The sequence below is a fragment of the Lepidochelys kempii genome, chromosome 11 (genome assembly GCF_965140285.1).
Source record: "Lepidochelys kempii isolate rLepKem1 chromosome 11, rLepKem1.hap1, whole genome shotgun sequence".
In the NCBI taxonomy this organism is placed as follows: Eukaryota; Metazoa; Chordata; order Testudines; family Cheloniidae; genus Lepidochelys; species Lepidochelys kempii.
In genome coordinates, this window is record NC_136390.1 from 59353556 (window position 1) to 59373816 (window position 20261).

The window sequence follows — 20261 nt, forward strand, 5'->3', positions numbered from 1 at the left end:
CGGAGCCGTCCGCCATGGGAACCGAGACCAGCGTTGCAGGAAGTGCAGATACTCCAATGAGACCCTGCCCCATGTCCTGTGCAGCTGCAAGCCCCACTCCAGAGCCTGCCAGCTGCGCCACAACGCCGTCCAGAACTGCCTGGTGAAAGCCATCGCACCGCACCTGGGGGAGGTCGCCATGAACTGCGCCATCCCCGGTACTGACAGCCAGTTGCGACCTGACGTGGTAGTCACCGATGAGGCCCAGAAAAAGATAATCCTTGTTGACATCACGGTCTCCTTCGAGAACAGGACTCCGGCCTTCCGCGAAGCCCGAGCTCGTAAACTGGAAAAATACGCCCCCCCTGGCCAACACCCTGAGAGCGAAGGGCTACAAGGTGCAGATGTATGCCCTGATCGTTGGAGCCCTGGGCGCTTGGGACCCCTGCAATGAGTGTGTGCTGCGGACCTGTGGGATCGGTCGACGCTACGCACGGCTCATGCAGCGCCTCATGGTCTCGGACACCATCCGATGGTCCAGGGATATCTACATCAAACACATCACTGGCCACCGACAGTACCAGGAGGTGTGAGCCAGTACAAAATCATGCATCAACTACGAGAAAGGGACTGAGAGACTTTTTCCATTGGACCATATGAACTGGAACCATAAACTCATTGAACGTTAAATCCCACCAAATGAGGGTAGATCCATCCTCATCATCATATCCGCTCATTATACTCCACATCTGAACATGTCCATTTTACGGACAACATACCCCCATATCTCAATGCCTGTACTTTGACCCATTAAATTTTTACCCCCAATCGGGGAGATTGCAGATTATATATTCCTTATGCCACCCGTTCCTAAACCGAATTTCGCACCCCTTGATAATCTGTACCTTTTCCCTGATAACCAGAAACTTCAATGCTTAAACTCTGTACCGTTTTCTTTTTACTTCAACATTATCTTAATAAAATTATTAAATCTGAAAACCCTGATTTATTTACAGGTAGATGTTGGTCACAGACAATGCCAGAGTGACATTATCCCCAGTGAAGATAATGCACTTCTGAAAAAATACAGCTGTAAAGTCACAGGAATGAGTCCACTGCTAAGCAGACCTTAGGACTGTGGTTTTCAACCTTTTTTCATTTGCAGACGCTTAATAAATTTCAAATGGAAATTAGCCATAGTCTGTGGACTCTCAGGGGTCCACGGATCACAAGTTGAAAACCACTGCCTTAGGATATTGGTGGGAAGGGAGCTGCCTCTGGCAGATTTTAAATCTGTGAGCCTGCTTAGATCCACAGGAAAAGAGTGCTATCCCAGTTCTGCAGACATAAGGGAATTTATTGTCTGCATGAGTGTGGTTAATGGGTGAATTGGGGTGTGATACCTAAGCCAGTGGTTCTGTAAACTTTGTGAAGAACAGACCCCCTGCCACGGAAGATAAAGGACATTCTTTTTTCTGTTAGCAGCATAGGATCTGTGAAACAGATGAGCAGTACATATGGCCATACTTACATCCTATTTACTTCTCAGAGATGTAAAGCTAAACCTAGATGTATGTAAAGATGGAAGTATTGAGACAGTATGCCTGTATTAATGGCGAAATCCACATCTGCGTACAATTAGAGATGGCATCATATGAAAAGTTAAAACAATAACTTTGATCATTTGGAAATTACAAAGATATGTAAGAGAACTGCTTGGAAATCAAAAGCAACTCAAATGCTAAGGGAAATTGAAACCAGTGCCTCTCTGTAAAATGGAGGGGATCTTGGAGATCTTTTCTTTTCATGTATTCATTCTCCCTTGGGTCCTCTTGGACTTCGTTAATCTCAATGAAATACCAATAATTTAGAATAAATACCTTAATATTGCAATCAACTAATGTAGTAGAAGCTATGCATACAAATGGCTAAGGTGTATAGAATCAGAATTGCTCAGCTGTTTGCCATAGATCCTGTATCACAGGCAGCTGATAGAAAGCCTCCTTTAGCTTAGGTGGAGAGGGCCTATGGTTCTGGAACAAAGGAATAGCTGAGCTCTGTCCCCTGCCACTATGGAGTTTTGAGCGGATGACACCCCTTAAGGTCTAGGTGTCTACTGAGAGAGCTGGCTGAGAGTTTTTTGATTAAATGTTTTTCTTAAGAAAATGCCAATTCGTGGAAACCCCTGTCCCTCCTCTGCCTAATTTTGGAGGTGAGTGTCCTAACCACTGAGCTATTGGCTATTTTGGCATTGTGTCTGCCTTGCTGGTATTTTTCATGAAAAATTTGAAAAGGTCTCGATTTTGTTGTTCAGCATTCGACCAAAAACAGATTTTGCAACTTGTAAATATATTGCAAAACAGAATTCTTGTTTTTTGGCCAGTACTAATCACCAATTCATTACAATGTATCTTTCTGAAACACCATTCAGACACATGAATTTCAAGAGAACATTTAGACTTTACAGTTCCATGTGTTCACTGAGTGCCAGTTGTGTATTTGGGGTGGTGGCCGTCTCTCTCCTTTTTTCTTTTATATAAATAAAATAATTTTCCATAAAAAAATATTGCATGTTAAAAATGATCCAACTGCATAGAAAAGATGGACGCTATAGTAAGATAGATGGGACTGAAGCAGGGGTGGGCAAACTACAGCCCGCAGGCCAGATCCAACCCACCAGTTGTTTTAATCTGGCCCTCAAGCTCCTCCTGGGAAGCGGGGTCTGGGGCTTGCCCCGCTCTGGTGCTCCAGCCAGGGCTCCTGGAAGCAGCGGCCTGGCCCTCCTCCGGCTCCTACGCGTAGGAGTAGTCAGGGGGCTCCACTTTGCACGCTGCCCCCGCCCCAAGTGCCAGCCCCACAGCTCCCATTGGCAAGGAACCTCAGACAATGGGAGCTGCAGCAGTGGTGCCTGTGGATGGGGCATCATGCAGAGCCATCTGGCTGCGCCTCCGCATAGGAGCTGGAGAAGGGACATACCGCGGCTTCTGGGAGCCGCTTGAGCCGCCCAAAGCCTGCACCCTGAGCCTCTCCCCGCACCCCAACTCCCTGCTCCAGCCCTGATCCCCCTTCCTGCCCTCCAAACCCCTCAGTCCCAGCCCAGAGCACCCTCCTGCACCCCAAACTCCTCATTCCCAGCCCCACCCAAGAGCCCGCACCCCCAGCCGGAGCCCTCACCCTCCACCCCATTCTCCACTCCCCTGCCCCAGCCTGGAGCCCCCTCCCACAGCCTGAACTCCTCATTTCTGGCCCCATCCCGGAGCCTGCACCCCCAACCAGAGCCCTCACCCCCTCCCGCACCACAGCCCCAATTTTGTGAGCATTCATGGCCTGCCATACAATTTCTATTCCCAGATGTGGCCCTCAGGCCAATAAGTTTGCCCACCTCTGGACTGAAGGATCCAATGGCAAAGCAGGGAAGTGGGACAGAGACAAACTTTAAAGTGGAAAAGCTTTTTGAAGCAAGCGTGTTTTTCTCCTGACCCTTTAATTCTTCATTTAGAGGAAACAACTCAAGTCTCCCTTCATAACAAGAGGTGTCCTGATTATGCTGCTTGCTGTGCTCCAACTCACCCCTTTTTACTAGTTTATTTGTTTTATTTTTACAAACTCTGTTTCCATATCTGCAATATTTGATTATTTGTAATATTTGAAATTGTAATGATGACAAGTTCCGGAATTGAACAGCTCTGTTGACATTGTGTTAATATCACAATTTTCATTCTGTTGTCATTTAATTTAACCTACTACTGTAAATCACATGACAATACACTCAGTCTCGAGACCAGTCCTTTCCTGTTGCATGACTTCCTGTTGGGACTGAGAAGGAACAAGATCCAGAGGCATTTCATCCACTGAGCTATCTGACCCCAAAAGTAAGTGAAATCCACATCCTTAACTTCAATATCATTTTATGTTTGAAGGCAATTGAGTTTTGCTAGGCCAATATCTCTTTCTAGTTTTTTCTCTTTCCCTGTTTTGGATTATAATCTAATGCCAGAAGACAATGGAGTTAGAATTTTTAGTACACTATCAGCACAGGCAGACATACACACATGCAGATATATGTATGCAAAATAGACGGTATATAAACTATAGTGTTCAAAGTTTACAGAAAGTTTTGAAAGTGAAAGTGAAATTAATTCCCTTTTCCAGAAAGATCGTTTTTATGGCTATAAATTGCTTATACCTTAATCTAGGGGTATGCATGTGTGTCAGAGGACACCTGTTCCCCCAATCTTAAATTGACAATTAACCATCAAGTGTGTATTCTTTTTTTTTCAGAGAAGTAACAAATAAGATCAAGCAGTTGAAAGCACCGACTCCTGTCTGAATGACTCATGCCTCTTCTCATTTAGTTTTCATATGGCCCAGAGGTGCAGAGTCTCATCTGTTTCTAAACTAATTTTGTATACATTTAAAAGAGAAATACATTTAATTTTGTATACATTGAGGGTCGGGGAACAGAGCTTTAGATAGTGTGCTCTGTAGGACAGGGAGTGAGTTTTACTAGGTTTTTCTAGACAAGAATTTAAGGTCCTACTGTATAGTAACCAGTTAAAAGATTGCCAATTAACTCAAGTTAACTAACACGATTGTGAATGCTAATCCATACGCTCCTCAGAACTTTGCAGTTTACCTTAAAATGGGCCCTCAAGTCAACCACAAACGTTTGTGTCATGGAACAAATTATTGTAGAGTGTCTAGATTAGCATTTACAATTATATTCATTAACTCAAGTTAATTTGGCAATCAGTCAACTCTGTACCTCAGAATCACAAACCCTGGTCTACACAAAGCTGCAATGTGTTTGAAGATAGCCAACTGCAAGGGGGGGATCCCAACCTCATGGTGGGGTTTTGGACACTGCCACCATACACATGGATTACTGACTTCTCTGGTAATCTGACAGTGGGAGGCAGGCTTGCTCTCCCAAAGGGTTGCCATACTAAATGTTCCCTCACAATTTCAGTCTCAGAATGGTGCCCAAATGAAAAAGACTGGAGGAGAGAGACCTTCCAAGCATGCTAAGAGGGGGTCCCCCACAGAGCCCACTCAAAGAACTTCAGCCACCCGATAGATTCTTTCTCCCAAACCCTCACCCTCCTCTGATATCCCTGGGTAGCCCTTCTGCTGTGCTGTCACAGAGGGAGCAGAGCACTGACGGGCACTCTCTGCAATGAGGCGGACAGACGAGCAGCATATGCTACTGTTCCCACACGATGGTCTGAGGATTTTTGGAGCCTCATGCTCCATATGCCCAAATTCAGAGGCCCATTCTAAATTCAGTACAGTAGAACCTCAGAGCTATGAACACTTCAGGAATGGAGGTGGTTTATAACTCTGAAATGTTCGTAACTTTGAACAAGACATGGTGGTTCTTTCAGATGTTTGCAACCGAACATCCACTTAATGCAGCTTTGAAACTTTACTATGCAGAAGAAAAATGCTGCTTTCCCTTTATTTTTTTAGTAGTTTACATTTAACATGGTATTGAACTGTATTTGCTCCCCCATGCCCGCTGTCCGATTGCATACTTCCGGTTCCAAAGGAGGTGTGTGGTTGACAGGTCAGTTTGTAATTCTGAGGTTCTACTGTACTTGTGTCCTGCCCTAACTGTAGTCCAGGACTGAAAATTCAAAGGTCACTGGGGGCTTTAGGTGCACAGTGAAATGGGAAACATGTGGCTCCAACCTCTACGAAAGCTTTGGAAATTATCAGTATGCTCTTTACCTGATCTGTAACTTACAAATGTGCAGCGTGATAGTAATTAGCTTAGCTTGTGAGCTGTAGTTTGCAAGTGCTGGAGACAACAAGTAAAAGTGAATTATCTTTCCTGTCTAAACAATTGGAGTGGCCTGGTTGCAGGGACCTGCAGGGGCCAGACAAAAAATTGTTTATAGAAGCAGTAGTAGCTTAGGGAAGCTTTTACTACAATTAAGACACACATCTGTGATAGAGTAATGTCTGTGGGTCTCATTTATTGCTCAGACACTTTGTTGATTTTAGATCTAGGGGAAACAGGTGTCAGATATATGGATCTTGCTTCTGGGTAGCATTAAATCTCTAGAAAAAGAATAATGCTGACTTTCAAAAGAACAACAGACAAGATCTAGGAAAGAAAAAAGGAAGCACTTGCATGCAGCTAGGTTGATTCTGCTGCCAGCAAACCCCAAACATCCTCCCAGGGAAAGCAGGAGGAGCTTGTCTCCATTACATTTTCTCTTACCTTTGCTTCTATCCCCAAGTGCAGATTCCTAAAGCTGATCAATTGAAAGGGGACAAAAGAGACCTAACATCAAAACTATGACGGGGGGGGACATAAGATGTATGTATCTATTTATTATGGAGCATTCCACGTGACGTGACTCCTTTGTAATTGTGTTGAACTGGCCCATCAATCCCATTGTTCCATCATCATCTCACTTTGTGTTTAGATCTGATTCCTCATCTCTCAGCCATAAAATGAGCGCAGATATATACAAGCTTCTCTTCTTCATCAGCGAGGAACTGGACTCGGAAACCTTGATGGCCCTGAAGTTTCTGAGTCTAGAGTACATCCCACTGAAGAATCAGGAAAACATTCAGGATCCCAAAGATTTCTTCCAAAAGCTCCAGAAGAAGGGACTGATAGAAGAGGATGATCTGTCTTTCTTAAAGGAGCTAATGTTCAGAGTAAACCGCATAGACCTCCTGACTGGTAAACTGAGCTCCAGCAGAGACGAAATGGAGAGGGAGCTTCAAATCCCAAACAAGGCAAAAGTTTCACCATATAGGTATGCAGTGTGGTAGTAAGGACTCTTTGGGGCCTCTTGGGCTTAAAAGACCCAGGTAGAGATGTTCTGTTATGTCCAGGTTCATTCTTGTTTCCTATCTGAATTGTCTTCCATTTTATCTCACACACAAATCCAGGGAGAATTTTATACTTCTCAGTCTGGCTCTGTGCGTCTTGCACACTTAAGGACTGGTATTTAGCTCTATGCGCTAATGCTATTGATTGTGTCCTTGGTACTATTCCGACAGAAGTGACATCTCCATTTTCCTAAAGAGACTCAGTCTCCGAGAATGCTTTTTTCCTGGATATTATCTCACAATCATAGTATTGTATTGTAACTAGAGAGGGGTCAAGCAGGCTTGGGGTTGGATTTGATCCTCTCAAATCCAGAGAGAGAGCCTGAGTCTTACCTAGAAAAAAGAAAAGGAGTACTTGTGGCACCTTAGAGACTAACCAATTTATTTGAGCATGAGCTTTCGTGAGTTACAGCTCACTTCATCGGATGCATACCGTGGAAACTGCAGCAGATATTATATACACACAGAGATCATGAAACAATACGTCCTCCCACCCCACTGTCCTGCTGGTAATAGCTTATCTAAAGTGATCATCAAGTTGGGCCATTTCCAGCACAAATCTAGGTTTTCTCACCCTCCACCCCCCTACACACAAATTCACTCTCCTGCTGGTAATAGCCCATCCAAAGTGACAACTCTCTTCACAATGTGCATGATAATCAAGGTGGGCCATTTCCTGCACAAATCCAGGTTCTCTCACTCCCTCACCCCCCTCCAAAAACCACACACACAAACTCACTCTCCTGCTGGTAATAGCTCATCCAAAGTGACCACTCTCCCTACAATGTGCATGATAATCAAGGTGGGCCATTTCCTGCACAAATCCAAGTTTTCTCACCCCCCCACTCCCATACACACACAAACTCACTCTCCTGCTGGTAATAGCTCATCCAAAGTGACCACTTTGGTCGTGGTCACTTTGGATGAGCTATTACCAGCAGGAGAGTGAGTTTGTGTGTTGGGGGGTGGAGGGTGAGAAAACCTGGATTTGTGCTGGAAATGGCCCAACTTGATGATCACTTTAGATAAGCTATTACCAGCAGGACAGTGGGGTGGGAGGAGGTATTGTTTCATGATCTCTGTGTGTATATAATATCTGCTGCAGTTTCCACGGTATGCATCCGATGAAGTGAGCTGTAACTCACGAAAGCTCATGCTCAAATAAATTGGTTAGTCTCTAAGGTGACACAAGTACTCCTTTTCTTTTTGCGAATACAGACTAACACGGCTGTTACTCTGAAACCAGTCTTACCTAGGTTACTTGTAACCTGATGTGTGCTATGTACTGTCTCATTCCTGGAAGCATGCCACTGAGTGCTTCCGAGAGCAATTGTTTTCACTTTGGACCACACCAATTTTCTGAGACTGTGGTGGTGATCTTGGTCTTGGCTTTCAAGGATGTTGTACACAGCAGTGATAAGGATGAAGCAAACCCTTTTACTGTGGACCAGCCTGTCAGGCACATGGGGCATTTAGGTAATCTTCATTTTGACTAATTTGCTTCCTTTCTTCCCTCTCTCCTTCCTATATTGTCAGGCAACTACTTTACAGAATCTCTGAAGAAATAACTAGTGAAGAAGTTGCCAGTGTAAGATTCCTGCTGCAAAAGGAGCTTCCAAAGAAGAAGCTTCAGGACAATGCTGTAAGAGCACTTGATCGTGGTGGCTTCTTGTGCAAAGTTGGCTTTGAGTCTCTGGCTATGGCTATGCTACACCTTACATCAACATAAGTTATATTGCTCAATGGTGTGGTTACCCACCCCCCTAAGCAATATAACTTATGCCGACTTAGTGCTGAGCACACCGGTGCGTAAGTCGATGAGAGCGCTACCGCCAGCAGGTGCTGGAGTAATTAAGCCAACGGGAGCTCTCTCCCGTCAGCTTAGAGCAGCTACACAGAGAGCTTACAGTGGCACAGCTGCATCAGTTCAGCTGCACCGCTGTAAGGTCTGTAGTAGCCATAGTTTAACTCTTTCCTCGAAGGAGGTAGAGAGAACAGGTGCATGTAAATCCCAGTTTGCAGTGGGGATGGATCATGTTAAGATTATATTGTTCAGAGGAAGTGGAAGAGCTGTGAGATGGTCTCCATTAGAGAATGGGTCCTTCTTTCTCCCTCCTGTCTTAGTCTCCTTTCCCCACCACTTTATCAGTCTTTCCCACATTCTCATTGTCTTATCCACACCATCCATCTCCCTGCCTCTGCCTCCCACAAATTCAGCACACTCCTTTTCTCTTCCCACTGCTTTCAGGGTATTGATGTTTGGGTGGCACCCAAAGGAGGAGGATGTGAGCTGGAGAAAAAGCACAGGGTTTGGGAGTCAGACAATCCTAAATTGTAATCCTGGCTCTGCCAATGACTCGGGTGGTCCTGGGAAAGTCACTTAACCTTTCTGTCCCTTTCCTTATTTGTAACACTGGATAATGTGCCTAGCTGCCTCCCAGGGTATGGTGAAGGTTAGATAGACAAATCACTATCTTTGAAGATAGAAATTGCTATGAAAATACTACATACTGTTCATAAGCACCCTTCCTGAGTTCATCCACAAGGCCTCTATGCTCTGCATTAAAACTCTCCCTAAAAGCCCCAAATCTGCTATGGTCCCCCTGGGAAGATTAGCTGATACAATTACAAATTTGGGTAGTAATTAGGAATAATTGATGTAATGGAAAACCTAAAGCAGTGTAACTAAATTGTTTTTAAAAAATCCATCTTAGTTACGCATCTGGAATAGAGATGCACTTATCCAGGTTTATACCACACTTTTTATTCTAGTTTAATTTAATTCGGTCAATTACTGGATTAAGCTAAACCAGTTTAATAAGAGTATCTACTTAGTGGTTTGCACTGGTTTAATGAAATCTGTTTTGTTACATATGTGCAGAAAAACCATATGTAAACCAGCCCTAAAATCCCTTGTTTTAGCTTAATTTATTTTCCCATGAGGCGGCTAATTCACATCTTGACACCCGCTACCACCTTCTAACTTGGTGTATTTCTCTTCCCCCCAATTCTCTGTCTGTTTCTGTCTTCAGCTTGTCCTCTCCTCAGAGCAGGGAACCTTGCCTTCCTTTTGGTTTGATGCCTAATATGTTGGGTGCTACCTGAAACTAATACATCAGAATATTTTTTTTAAACAGACAATATTGAAGCTCTTTATAGAAATGGAAAAAGCTGGGATAATGAATGAAACCAAATTAAAGGTGCTGAAGAGTATTTTACAGGAAGTTAGACCTGACCTGGTGCAAAAAATTAATACCTACGAAGTAGAAACACAAGGTAATGATTTTAAACTACCCATTTGAATATTCTTTTGACTGAGTCCCGAGGACCAAAGGAGGTGGTGATGAGGGAGACATTGGATGTCGTCTGCCCCCTTTAGGAACTATTGAAGAATTGTTCTGCCTAGTATTAATTTCTGTGCTTTGACCAGTCTAGTTTTAAATGTCTCCAAGAGTGAGACCTGTACCGCTTCCCTTGGGAGACTAGTCTGTAGACTTACAGATCTTGCTGTCAGCGAGCTGCTAGGCTTTAATCTCCGTCAGCTAGTGGAAAGGTTGGAAAGAAGCATAACAGAAAGGGTTTGGAAGGGAGGCATTTTTACTCCAGTCGGTGCCAAATGCTTTAAAACAGAAAGTGGGACATTTCCAGCACTTCCAGTTACTGTGTTCTTGATCAGCTTTTGGGGCTGAAGCAATGACTTGTTCACCTGACAGGCCCAACGTTCAGGAAACAGTTAATGAGAGGCACCATCCAGCGGCCAGGGGAAAGTGAGAATACACAGACTTTTTTTCATAGCAGGTTCTCATTTGCATTTGGCACAGTCGTGTATGTTTCTCTGAGGCCCCCTGGACGGCTCTCAGAGCATTTGGACTCTTTCTCCCAGCCATTCTAAGGATGTAAGCATCACCTGTTTGGTGAGTAGAGCAGATAATGGCTCTGAGGCAGATAGTGGCTGCGTCGAATCTTGACTATAAAAAATTCTTCCACTAGCGGCAGCAACAGTGGAAACACTAGTGTCAACAGAGCACTGGTGCTTTATCACCCCTTGTTATCTAGCACAGGGTAGATGTAATCAGCACAGTAACCGTCAGAGGGCACCTGAATGATGTCTACACAATCGGGCTCCCCACCGCTGCCTCTAGAGGCATTGTGACAGTGGGAGATTTCCAGGAATTCTATTGTAGACCAGGACTGTAGCCAAGGGGGAAAATTATTTAATTCATCTCTTTAGATGGAGCAGGAAGGAGTCATGTTTTTCAGCCCTGTTGCAACTACAGAAAAATACTTTTTCAGCACAGCCATGTTTAAACGTGATTATGACTTATTTTTGCCAGTCTAGACAGTATAAAAATGTCATAACTAGGGATGTAAAACTGGTTAACTGATGAGCATTGGTTTTTGGTTAACAATTAAACTCCACTGCCAGCTCTGTGCCCGGGACATGGGGACGGCAGCTGGGACCCCAGGTGCGGGGACGGCAGGGGTGATGCGCTAAAACATGGGGGTGCTGCAGCACCCCTTGCACTCCCAGTTCCCTGTCTATGTGAACTTCTTAACTGTTAAGAAGAACTGTTCTTTAACTGATAGAATTTTAATAGGTTACATGGTTACTATTTTAAACCCTATTTACATCCCCAGTCATAACCGTGATGGAGAATTATGTTTTAACCCTCGTAGATGCCTGTGTTACAACCATTTTTCACAATCCTGTTTAAATATTGTTATTTCTGTAGTATAGACAGGGCCTTTATCTCAGCCAGGGCAACAGAAATGGTCAACCTGTCAATGGGCTAATCCATCACCAGGAGGGCAAGAGGGGAACCCATTCCTGGAGGGGACAAGAAGAGAATCATCAGTCACTAACAGAAAGAGGGCTCTCCTTCAGCACCTAAAAATAAAACCTCAAGGGAACTCTTATTCAGTGGGACATGACAAATATAGCGAAGAAGCTGCAGAACTGGTACAGCTACAGGGTTTCTTTCCCATGTTGGAAACTGGTGTCAGTTGACCATGATCTAATGTATTGACAGTTTAGATAACTTCACACAGAGAGCGAGGCTCACCAGAATTGTGTGTGTACTGGATGAGTTGCTTTGTCTGCCCAGGCTATTTGTCCTTTAAGGCTTCAGGGTAGCTTCTGTTGAAGACTAGGTGTGTAGTAAACCTGATGCCTTGAGAATCTGGCTGCTCTGAGACTTGGGATAGCCTCAGTTGAATTTTTCCATCATTCTTCTTGTCTCTTCATGTTTCAGCCCCAGATGAATCGATCACAAGCTTGGAACCTTCTTTTCAGAGCCTGACAATTACCGAAGGTATTTTGTTACTGCTCCTTAAGTAGATTAATAAATTATAAGGGTAGAAGAGACCCTTGTGATCAGGTCTTGTCTCCTTAAGACTTCCCCTGAATTAATTCCTGTATGAACTAGAGCACAGGCTCACTTAATTAAATGTAATTTAGCTAAGAGTCTGGTCACTGCCCTAAGTGTGAAGAAGTTTGTTACCTGCATTGTTTCCCACCTAGATTCCGAAGCCTGTAAAGATTTCATGGTCAGTGCCATGTAGACTCGGCCTCTTGATTCATATGGTTAAAAATAGGACTAATCATCACTAACTAAATATACCTAAAAACAGCCTGATCTTAAGCAGTGGTAGGCCCATAGGTGCTAAGGCTATAGACATTATCTAAGTGGTAAACAATGATGAAAATGTGAGCAGTTTGTCATGTTTTAGGGGTTGGAAGTTGTCTAACACTCTGCTCCAGCAGGTGATTCTATCCAATATTGTCCCCATTATTACAGTATCTGAGCCCCTGTGAGGTAGAGATGTACCATTGTCCCTACTTTAGAGGTGAGGAACTGAGTTACAGAGGCAAAGTGACTTGCCCAAGGTCACAAAGGAAGTCTGTTGCAGAGCAGGGAATTGAACATGAGATTCCAGAGCCTCAGGCTAGTGTCTGAATAACTGAACGATGCTTCTGTGTCCACCAATTTTTCAGCTTCTGACTTAATTATCTCAGTGCCTCCTTCTACACTGTCCCCAGTGCATGAAACACCCTTGCTGAGCTGATCCCCCTTTTAGTCCCTTCTGATTACCCACTTCTGCTGTGCTGCCTATGGAGGGATTCAGCTGGACTTCTACTAGGCTTGGCAGAATTCAGTTATTATTATTATTTTTTAATAAATGTTCTCTTTAGAACATGCCTAGCACATTGAGGACATTGCAAATAATACTAAATGCTCAACAAAGAGTGACAGATTAGCTGATGAGAGCTTGGACATTAGAAATACCGATCGGTTCAGACAGTTCATTCTCTCTGTTTCTCTCCTCATCCAGAATTCTCTTTTGATTTTTTTTCCAAGCAAACGGCGTGCAGGCCGAAATCGGACAGGATCCATGCAGAGGGGAGCTTTATGCCTGTGCGTATCCCATTGCAGGATCAGGGCCTCAATGCCTCACTCTCCCTCCCCAAATAAAGCATTTTTCTTATTTAACTATCCAGGACTTTGCAGGAAATAGCAAATCACATCTATTCCCGACTCTGTGATTTCTTATCTGAATTGAAGAAACTCTCCTTTTATATTCCTTTTTATACTCTGGTGGAAATACGAAAATCTCCTTTTTATTTATTTATTTATTTATTTTATTTTTTCAACTGCGTGGCAGCCATCGGTATATGCCTTTTGGTTTCTGACATCTAGCAATGTTACAACAATAGTCTTTCTGAAACATTTGCTGCTGTCCCACTTCTGCTCCAAGATATTATTGCAGCTCTTTTCAACATAGTGTATAATGGATCTTCCTTTGAATTTAAATCCAAGAAAAATGGGAAGAAAATATTCCCTTTAACAGGACACAGGGTCACTTTTTTTTGTCCAACACTCACTCATAAGACAAAACTCGCCTTCCCCTGATAGTAGTGATCATTTGCAGCAGTTACATATTGACCAAGTAATCTATTGCAAAGCATCTTTCCTTAAAAAGGAAGCCCGTCTATGGATTTGCTCAGCTGGAAATAGCAAAAAATGAATCTCTGTCTAAAGATCCCTCAAAATGATGTGTCCACAATGGAAGCTAGTCCCCACCCCACTCCTTCAGATCAGTTGGATGCCATTTTTTATACTGAATTATGTTAAAGTTAAGACTGTCCTTTTGACTCTAAATCTCCTTTCGTGCCCCTTGTAGGTCATATTCACCAGGAAGTTCCTTGCCCTAAAACATGTGCATTTGTGGGCCCAGGTGAATTGGGAGCAAAGGAAGCAGTGTCAGTGCCAAAGGTAAGAAATCCTGATGTTTAGCTTGAACTGCTGCTCTGCTCCTGACCCTCATGGGCATAAATCCCATTTACAACCCTCCCTACAATTGTTGGTGAGGCCCTAGGGAACTCTCATCCAGAATACAAGAGTAAGCCCCACCCTTTGCTGTGTTGCCTGAGGATCAACACCCCATTAGACAGGAAACAGAGCAATGTGTGCCACTGGGGGAGTGGGAGAGGGGAAGAGAACCACCAGGACACCCTGAAGCCAGTGGAGAGTTTCCGGCAGTCATGGTTAAGCACTTCCCTCCCTCCCTCAAATCATGCTGAATCAATGGATAAGAACCAACGAACCCCACCAAGCAAAGGAAGGAGGGAGCAGGAATCTCAAAGGTAGCCCCCACCATGTGCTCTTGGGGGGAGAGGGGCGCGTTGGGCTGGGACAAACACCTGCTCCCTTTCCCTCTACTCCAGAACAATAAACTCGCCATGGGGGAGGGAAGGAGTGCTCGGGGGAAGGAAACAGGGTTTTTATTTCCCCACTCCCTTCCATCCCCCTGCAGGCAGAGGCTAGAGCTGTCCCAGATTCACAGACTTCCCCTACAGCGCTTCCCCAGCGTGTGGTATGTCTGTGGGGCTTAGATGAGGCGGGGTAACAATCGTCCCATTTCTCTTTTGGGTACCTTAAAACCCACAGCTCTTTATGTTGCTTTTACAATCTTGTCATTACACTCTGTACATCTCTACAGCTCAAGAACTCCTACAGAATGGACAATAATCCTCATGGCTATTGTGTGATACTGAACAACTCTGATTTTAAAAATCCTGATGAAACCAGGACAGGCACAGACAAAGATGCTGGTAATTATTTTGCTTGTTGAACTACTGCGGGGGTTTCTTTGTCTGAGGGAACCATTTAATCTACCCTTCTTTGTAAAATGGATAAGCTACTTAGTTGTCACTCTTTCCTTTCACAAGACCACTCTCACCAAGCTCCCTTCCCTCCATGGTTGGTCTGACAGAAGTGTCAGCCATTATGGCATTGGAAAAGCAGTCTCTTCACTGCTAAAAAGGATGGTCGTCTTACAGCTTGACAATTAATCCGTGTTAGCTCTCTCCCTATAACAGCCTAATGGAGATAGAAGTAGTTTTTACCTTGTAGTTGCTCGGTGAGGTCAACACTACACTCCCCACCTGTGGATGACCTCACCTCCTTATACTGCAGTGACAACAGAGGCTGTCTCCGCCAGGATTTTACAGCCTGAGAGCTGACTCAGATTAGTTATCTTGCTGTAAAAACACCCCTTTTAGTCTCCTTGGCAATTCCCGCATTAGAATTTGTCTGTTTATAGCTGACAGACTTATTTTTACCCTCTTGGACAGAATATGCTAAAAATGTAGTTTAAGGAAGGAAAGTCTTTCTGTTCTGGGTACAAGCTATTGTTGACAGAGTGTGTATATATATATATGTGTATGCCTTTTCTGCTATGTTGTCTTTCTGCTTGATGACTTCTCTCTCTTTTTTTTAATAGTCGTGTTCTTAGAATTGCCATGAAATCCGTAAGCTCTCAATTCTGTGTTCACTTAACCTACTGTCTGCAGCTGGAGGATATCCGGAGACCACACTGCCAGTTAGAAAGTGTTCTGATCCAGTAGATAGACAAATCTGGTTGCAGCAATGCTCAAATGAATCCAACTATCTTATCTTGCCATTTGCCTCCAAGCCCTTCCTCCTGCAATAACTCCATGTCTGTCTGAATCCACACATCCTTCCTTTTTAACATGGTGTCTTAAAAAAGCGTACATGGCTGAATTTTAACTCTGACCCCTTTCAAGTTGCTCGTTTCCAGTCACCCTCTTTTCTCTAGAAGACTCTTCTCGCCCATTACAAAGTCAGCAGATACTGGGAAAGCTGTGTAGATCCTTACCTTTGGTAAGAGCCAGATTCTGCTGCTCTTGCTCTGCACAGAGTAGTTAATTTCAACAGGATTATTTGCAGAATAAGGAACTACTTCTTGGAAGAGTGGCAGAATCCAGCCTTAAATAAGTACATCATCATTATCTTGTTTTATCAAGAGCTATTCATAAATATCTCAAATCTCTGTGCAGCATGAAGTTGGTGAAAGATGCTTAAGCAAACTAAACTCTCCTAATTTATGATGATTGATTTCTATGGAAGTAAAACCTGCTTTTTTCTGGGAGGACAGCATGATGCTCAAGGCAAAGGCATTGTATCAGGAGTAAATGAATAGTTGTGTATTTCTTGCTAGGGCAATATCATTTTTATCCAAGAGGACTGACAGGGTGTGGAAAAATAAGGTGGGCTTCTTTGTGGGACTGTAACACTTTCCAAACTGCCTGACGGTGTCTCTTGTTCTCCAGTGCAGTGGCTACCATTTCATCATCTTCTTCCCTCTCCTCTGTTTCTTTATGTTAAATGAGTGCTGACTTTCCCTCTCGCTTTCTCTCTCAGAGGCTCTGAAACAGGTCTTTGAGTGGCTTCAGTTTGAGACAATTGAGCACCGAAACCTAGAAGCAAAGGAAATCCATGAGACAATCAAAAAGTATAGCAAGAAGGACCATAGCAACATGGACTGTTTCATTTGCTGCTTACTCTCACATGGTGAAAAAGGTAAAGTATATGGGATAGACTGGAATTCTGCAGCCGTCAAAGATCTGGTCTCCTGCTTCACTGGATCTGAGTGCCCCTCGCTTGCTGGCAAACCCAAACTCTTCTTTATTCAAGCCTGCCAAGGTAAGACAGGGCAGAAAAGTATCCTAGTGGAAGAAGATTCTTCTCGACAGCTGGAGACAGATGCTTTACCCTTGCCTTCCATTCCTGACTGGGCTGATATCCTCATTAGTATGGCTACAGTGGAAGACTTTGAGTGCTACAGATACATAGAGAGAGGCAGCGCATTCATTCAGTGCCTCTGCAAGGGAATAGAGTCTTTCTGCCCACAGTAAGTACTACTCATATTCCCCATTTTAATAGCACATAGAGGACTGATGAAGAGGTGGAATGCATTTGTCCCAGAAACACTTTCTTAAACTAGCTTAATAGAAACCCATTGACAATAGTACTTTCCACTTACTGTATATAGCACTTTGCATCTTCAAAGCACCGCATGATCATTAATTAGACCTCACAACCCCTCTTTCACATTGCTAAGTGTGTATTGTTATTCCTGTTGTACAAATAAGATTGACTTTAAGTGACTTGCCTGAGGTTACATAAATCAGCAGCATAGCCAGGATTGTATTGTTGGACCTTCAGGTGCCCAGTCCCCAGTTCAACCCTCCACACTGTGCTACCTCCCCAGATGTATCCTGTATAGAATTTTACAATATTAAATGACCAATGGGAATTAATGGGAGTCTGTGGAAGCAGGCAAATCTTTTTAGTAAAGAACAATGGCAAGAACCTCCCTTCCCTAGGCTGCTGGTCTATTTAAAAAAAAGAATTGCTAGCGTTTTGGTTAGAAATGAAGGGAAATGGTGTCTGGTGATAAGTCTTGTGTAGCATCATGGAGGGCAGGGGGAGGGATTGGATGATGTGTTCATCTGTTTCTCCATATTATCTAAATGCTGCTCCTAATCAGTACCGAGAGGGAAGACAAATGTCACTTGGTAGAAAAACTTACACTGAGTGGCCTTTCTGAAATTTTTTTCTTCAGATCTATGTGGAGTGTAATGGTTACATAGTAGAGTGTTAAAACTGAGTGACTAGCCAGAAGTACAGGGAAGCCATTGTCCTTGCCTCAAGGGATCATGGTATCAAGCAAACATGGATAACTTCCCAGACCAGCCTCACAAGCCTAGTTGGAAACTACCATGTATTTCTATGTAACTTTCTTTTTTTTTTTCTTGTAATTTGTTTAAGGCGTATGGATCTGCTGACCATCCTGACACAAGTCAACAAAGAAATGGGAGAAAAAGATTTTAATGGGAAAAAGCAGATGCCGGAAATAAAATCAACCCTGCGGAGACAACTGATCTTCCAGATGTCAACGTCAGACAATTAACCAAAGAAATAATAAGTCTGGGATACGCTACATTAGGAGCTACTTTTTGGGATGGATTCAACTTGCAGTTCCAAAAGACAAATGGACTGGATTTGCAAGGCAATGAGGGACCTCAGCTCTCAGATCTCCTTCCCTGCAATGGCTCGGTGTCCTGACTTCCAGATCTGCAGCTGTCCAAGTCACCAAATGGCCTGATTATGTGTGTAAGTGAAGGGGCTGAGTGACTGACCTGCATCTGTCTACTTTAGCAGGAGGTGAGCGTGCTCAGCACCTTCTAGGATTGACCCCTTGGTCATGATTTCAAATGAAGAAGCACTCTGCAAAATCATGATTCCAAAATAATGAGGAAATTGTACAGTTTCCATTTGTCAATGTTATTCATAGATAAGGCCAAAAGGGACCATTGTGATCATCAGGGATCCTAGTTTTCTGTGATAAGAAAATCCCCAAAATTCTCTAGTAAAAAAACATAAAAATCCGTATTTTTCCACAATTAAAATCAAATGCTGAATTTTAGTTTCTCTAGCCACAATGTGTATAGGTATCAGTTGAACGCAATGTTTTATTGACATATTTACAATTTTTAAGCAAGTTCAAAGCCTACCTGTGCCATCAAACACTATAATAAAATTAATAGAATTGCAATTTGTATGTCTGTATTCTATATTTTCAGAAAATTGTGGGGGGGTTTTAATGCATAAACACTCGAATGATACGGTTACAGTGAATTGTTTCATTACTGTTGTTGATGGCCCTGTGGTTTCAGCCTCTTGTTTTCATTTCTTTTCGTTCAGTTTATGTTTAGCCCTTTCCATGTGTTCTACAGCTATCTGCCTTTGAATGTGATCTATAGCCTTGCTGCATACAGTACAGAACATGAACATGAAATTCCATCAACATGAAATTTTTCCTTGCCAAACGCAGTGAGACAGTTTTTAGGGGTGATTTTTTTAAGTTTTTGGCCTCTTTTCATAACTTAAATTTCTCACCTCTGGAGGCTGAAGTGAAATTTGAGATGCCTTAAAACGCAAACCCCTATATGCTGTTGAGTAACCTCTATACACTGGAAGTAGTTTATTGGAGTATGTTTAGCAATGTAAATTTAAAACGCATTCAAAAATCAACCACAAATGGGGGAGGTTGCACACATTGAATAAGCGACACTGGTACTTTCAGTAAAATGTAGTTAATAGTTAATGTGTTTTTATTTTTTCACAAAATGTAAAAACTGTTTTTACAGAATCTCTAAATTCCATGTTTTTCCATGGCAAATGGGTTTCTAGAATCCCTGGTGATCATCTAGTCTGACCTCCTATATTGGAGACATAGGACTTTCCTGAATTAATTCCTGTTTCAACTAGAACATAACTTATAGAAAAACATCCCATCTTGGTTTACCAAAATCCATCTTTACTATCTCAACCCGTGCCCTTCCTGACCCTCCTCCTCCCTTCCCCCCAAAAAGAAAAAAAAAACAAAAACAAACCAAACCTTCCTTGATTTGCATTCTGGATTTACTGATCTGATCCTGGGAAGACTTCTGGGTACTCTTCTGGCTCTGTCAATCTGTTTCTTCACTTCAGCAGGTGGGTATTGTAGTTGTAAGAATGCTTGATAGAGGTCTTGTAGGTGTTTGTCTCTGTCTGAGGGGTTGGAGAAAATGCGTTTGTATCGTAGAGCTTGGCTGTAGATAATGGATCATGTAGTGTGGTCTGGATGAAAGCTGGAGGCATGTAGGTAAGTATAGCCATCAGTAGGTTTCCAGTATAGGGTGGCATTGGCACCCTGACAGCAGGATTGTCTGGCTATGTAGACTCCTTCCTCAGGGAGCATTTGCTCCAACCCCTCAGACAGAGACAAATACCTACAAGATCTCTATCAAGCATTCTTACAATTACGCTACCCACCTGCTGAAGTGAAGAAACAGATTGACAGAGCCAAAAGAGTACCCAGAAGTCACCTACTACAGGACAGGCCCAACAAAGAAAGTAACAGAATGCCACTAGCCGTCACCTTCAGCCCCCAACTAAAACCTCTCCAGCGCATCATCAAGGATCTACAACCTATCCTGAAGGACGACCCATCGCTCTCAGATCTTGGGAGACAGGCCAGTCCTTGCCTACAGACAGCCCCCCAACCTGAAGCAAATACTCACC

General features: G+C 43.3%; 1 protein-coding gene across 3 annotated transcripts; it reads left to right on the forward strand.

Moving 5' to 3' along the window:
- The first annotated feature begins 2820 nt into the window (after positions 1-2820).
- LOC140895804 (caspase-8) lies at positions 2821-18750 on the forward strand. Of its 3 annotated transcripts, XM_073306414.1 has the most exons (11): positions 2821-3851; positions 6230-6304; positions 6414-6752; positions 8365-8470; positions 9966-10104; positions 12081-12140; positions 13188-13244; positions 14011-14102; positions 14830-14941; positions 16554-17043; positions 17964-18750. In XM_073306414.1, the coding sequence occupies exons 3-11, from the start codon at positions 6442-6444 to the stop codon at positions 18103-18105; spliced, it is 1509 nt and encodes a 502-aa protein (XP_073162515.1). In that variant the 5' UTR covers positions 2821-3851; positions 6230-6304; positions 6414-6441; the 3' UTR covers positions 18106-18750. The 3 variants fall into 3 exon arrangements, with proteins under 3 accessions (XP_073162515.1, XP_073162514.1, XP_073162516.1); XM_073306413.1 differs by lacking the exon at positions 6230-6304 and having other exon boundaries at positions 2822-3851; XM_073306415.2 differs by lacking the exons at positions 6230-6304; positions 13188-13244 and having other exon boundaries at positions 2825-3851.
- Positions 18751-20261: the final 1511 nt, after the last annotated feature.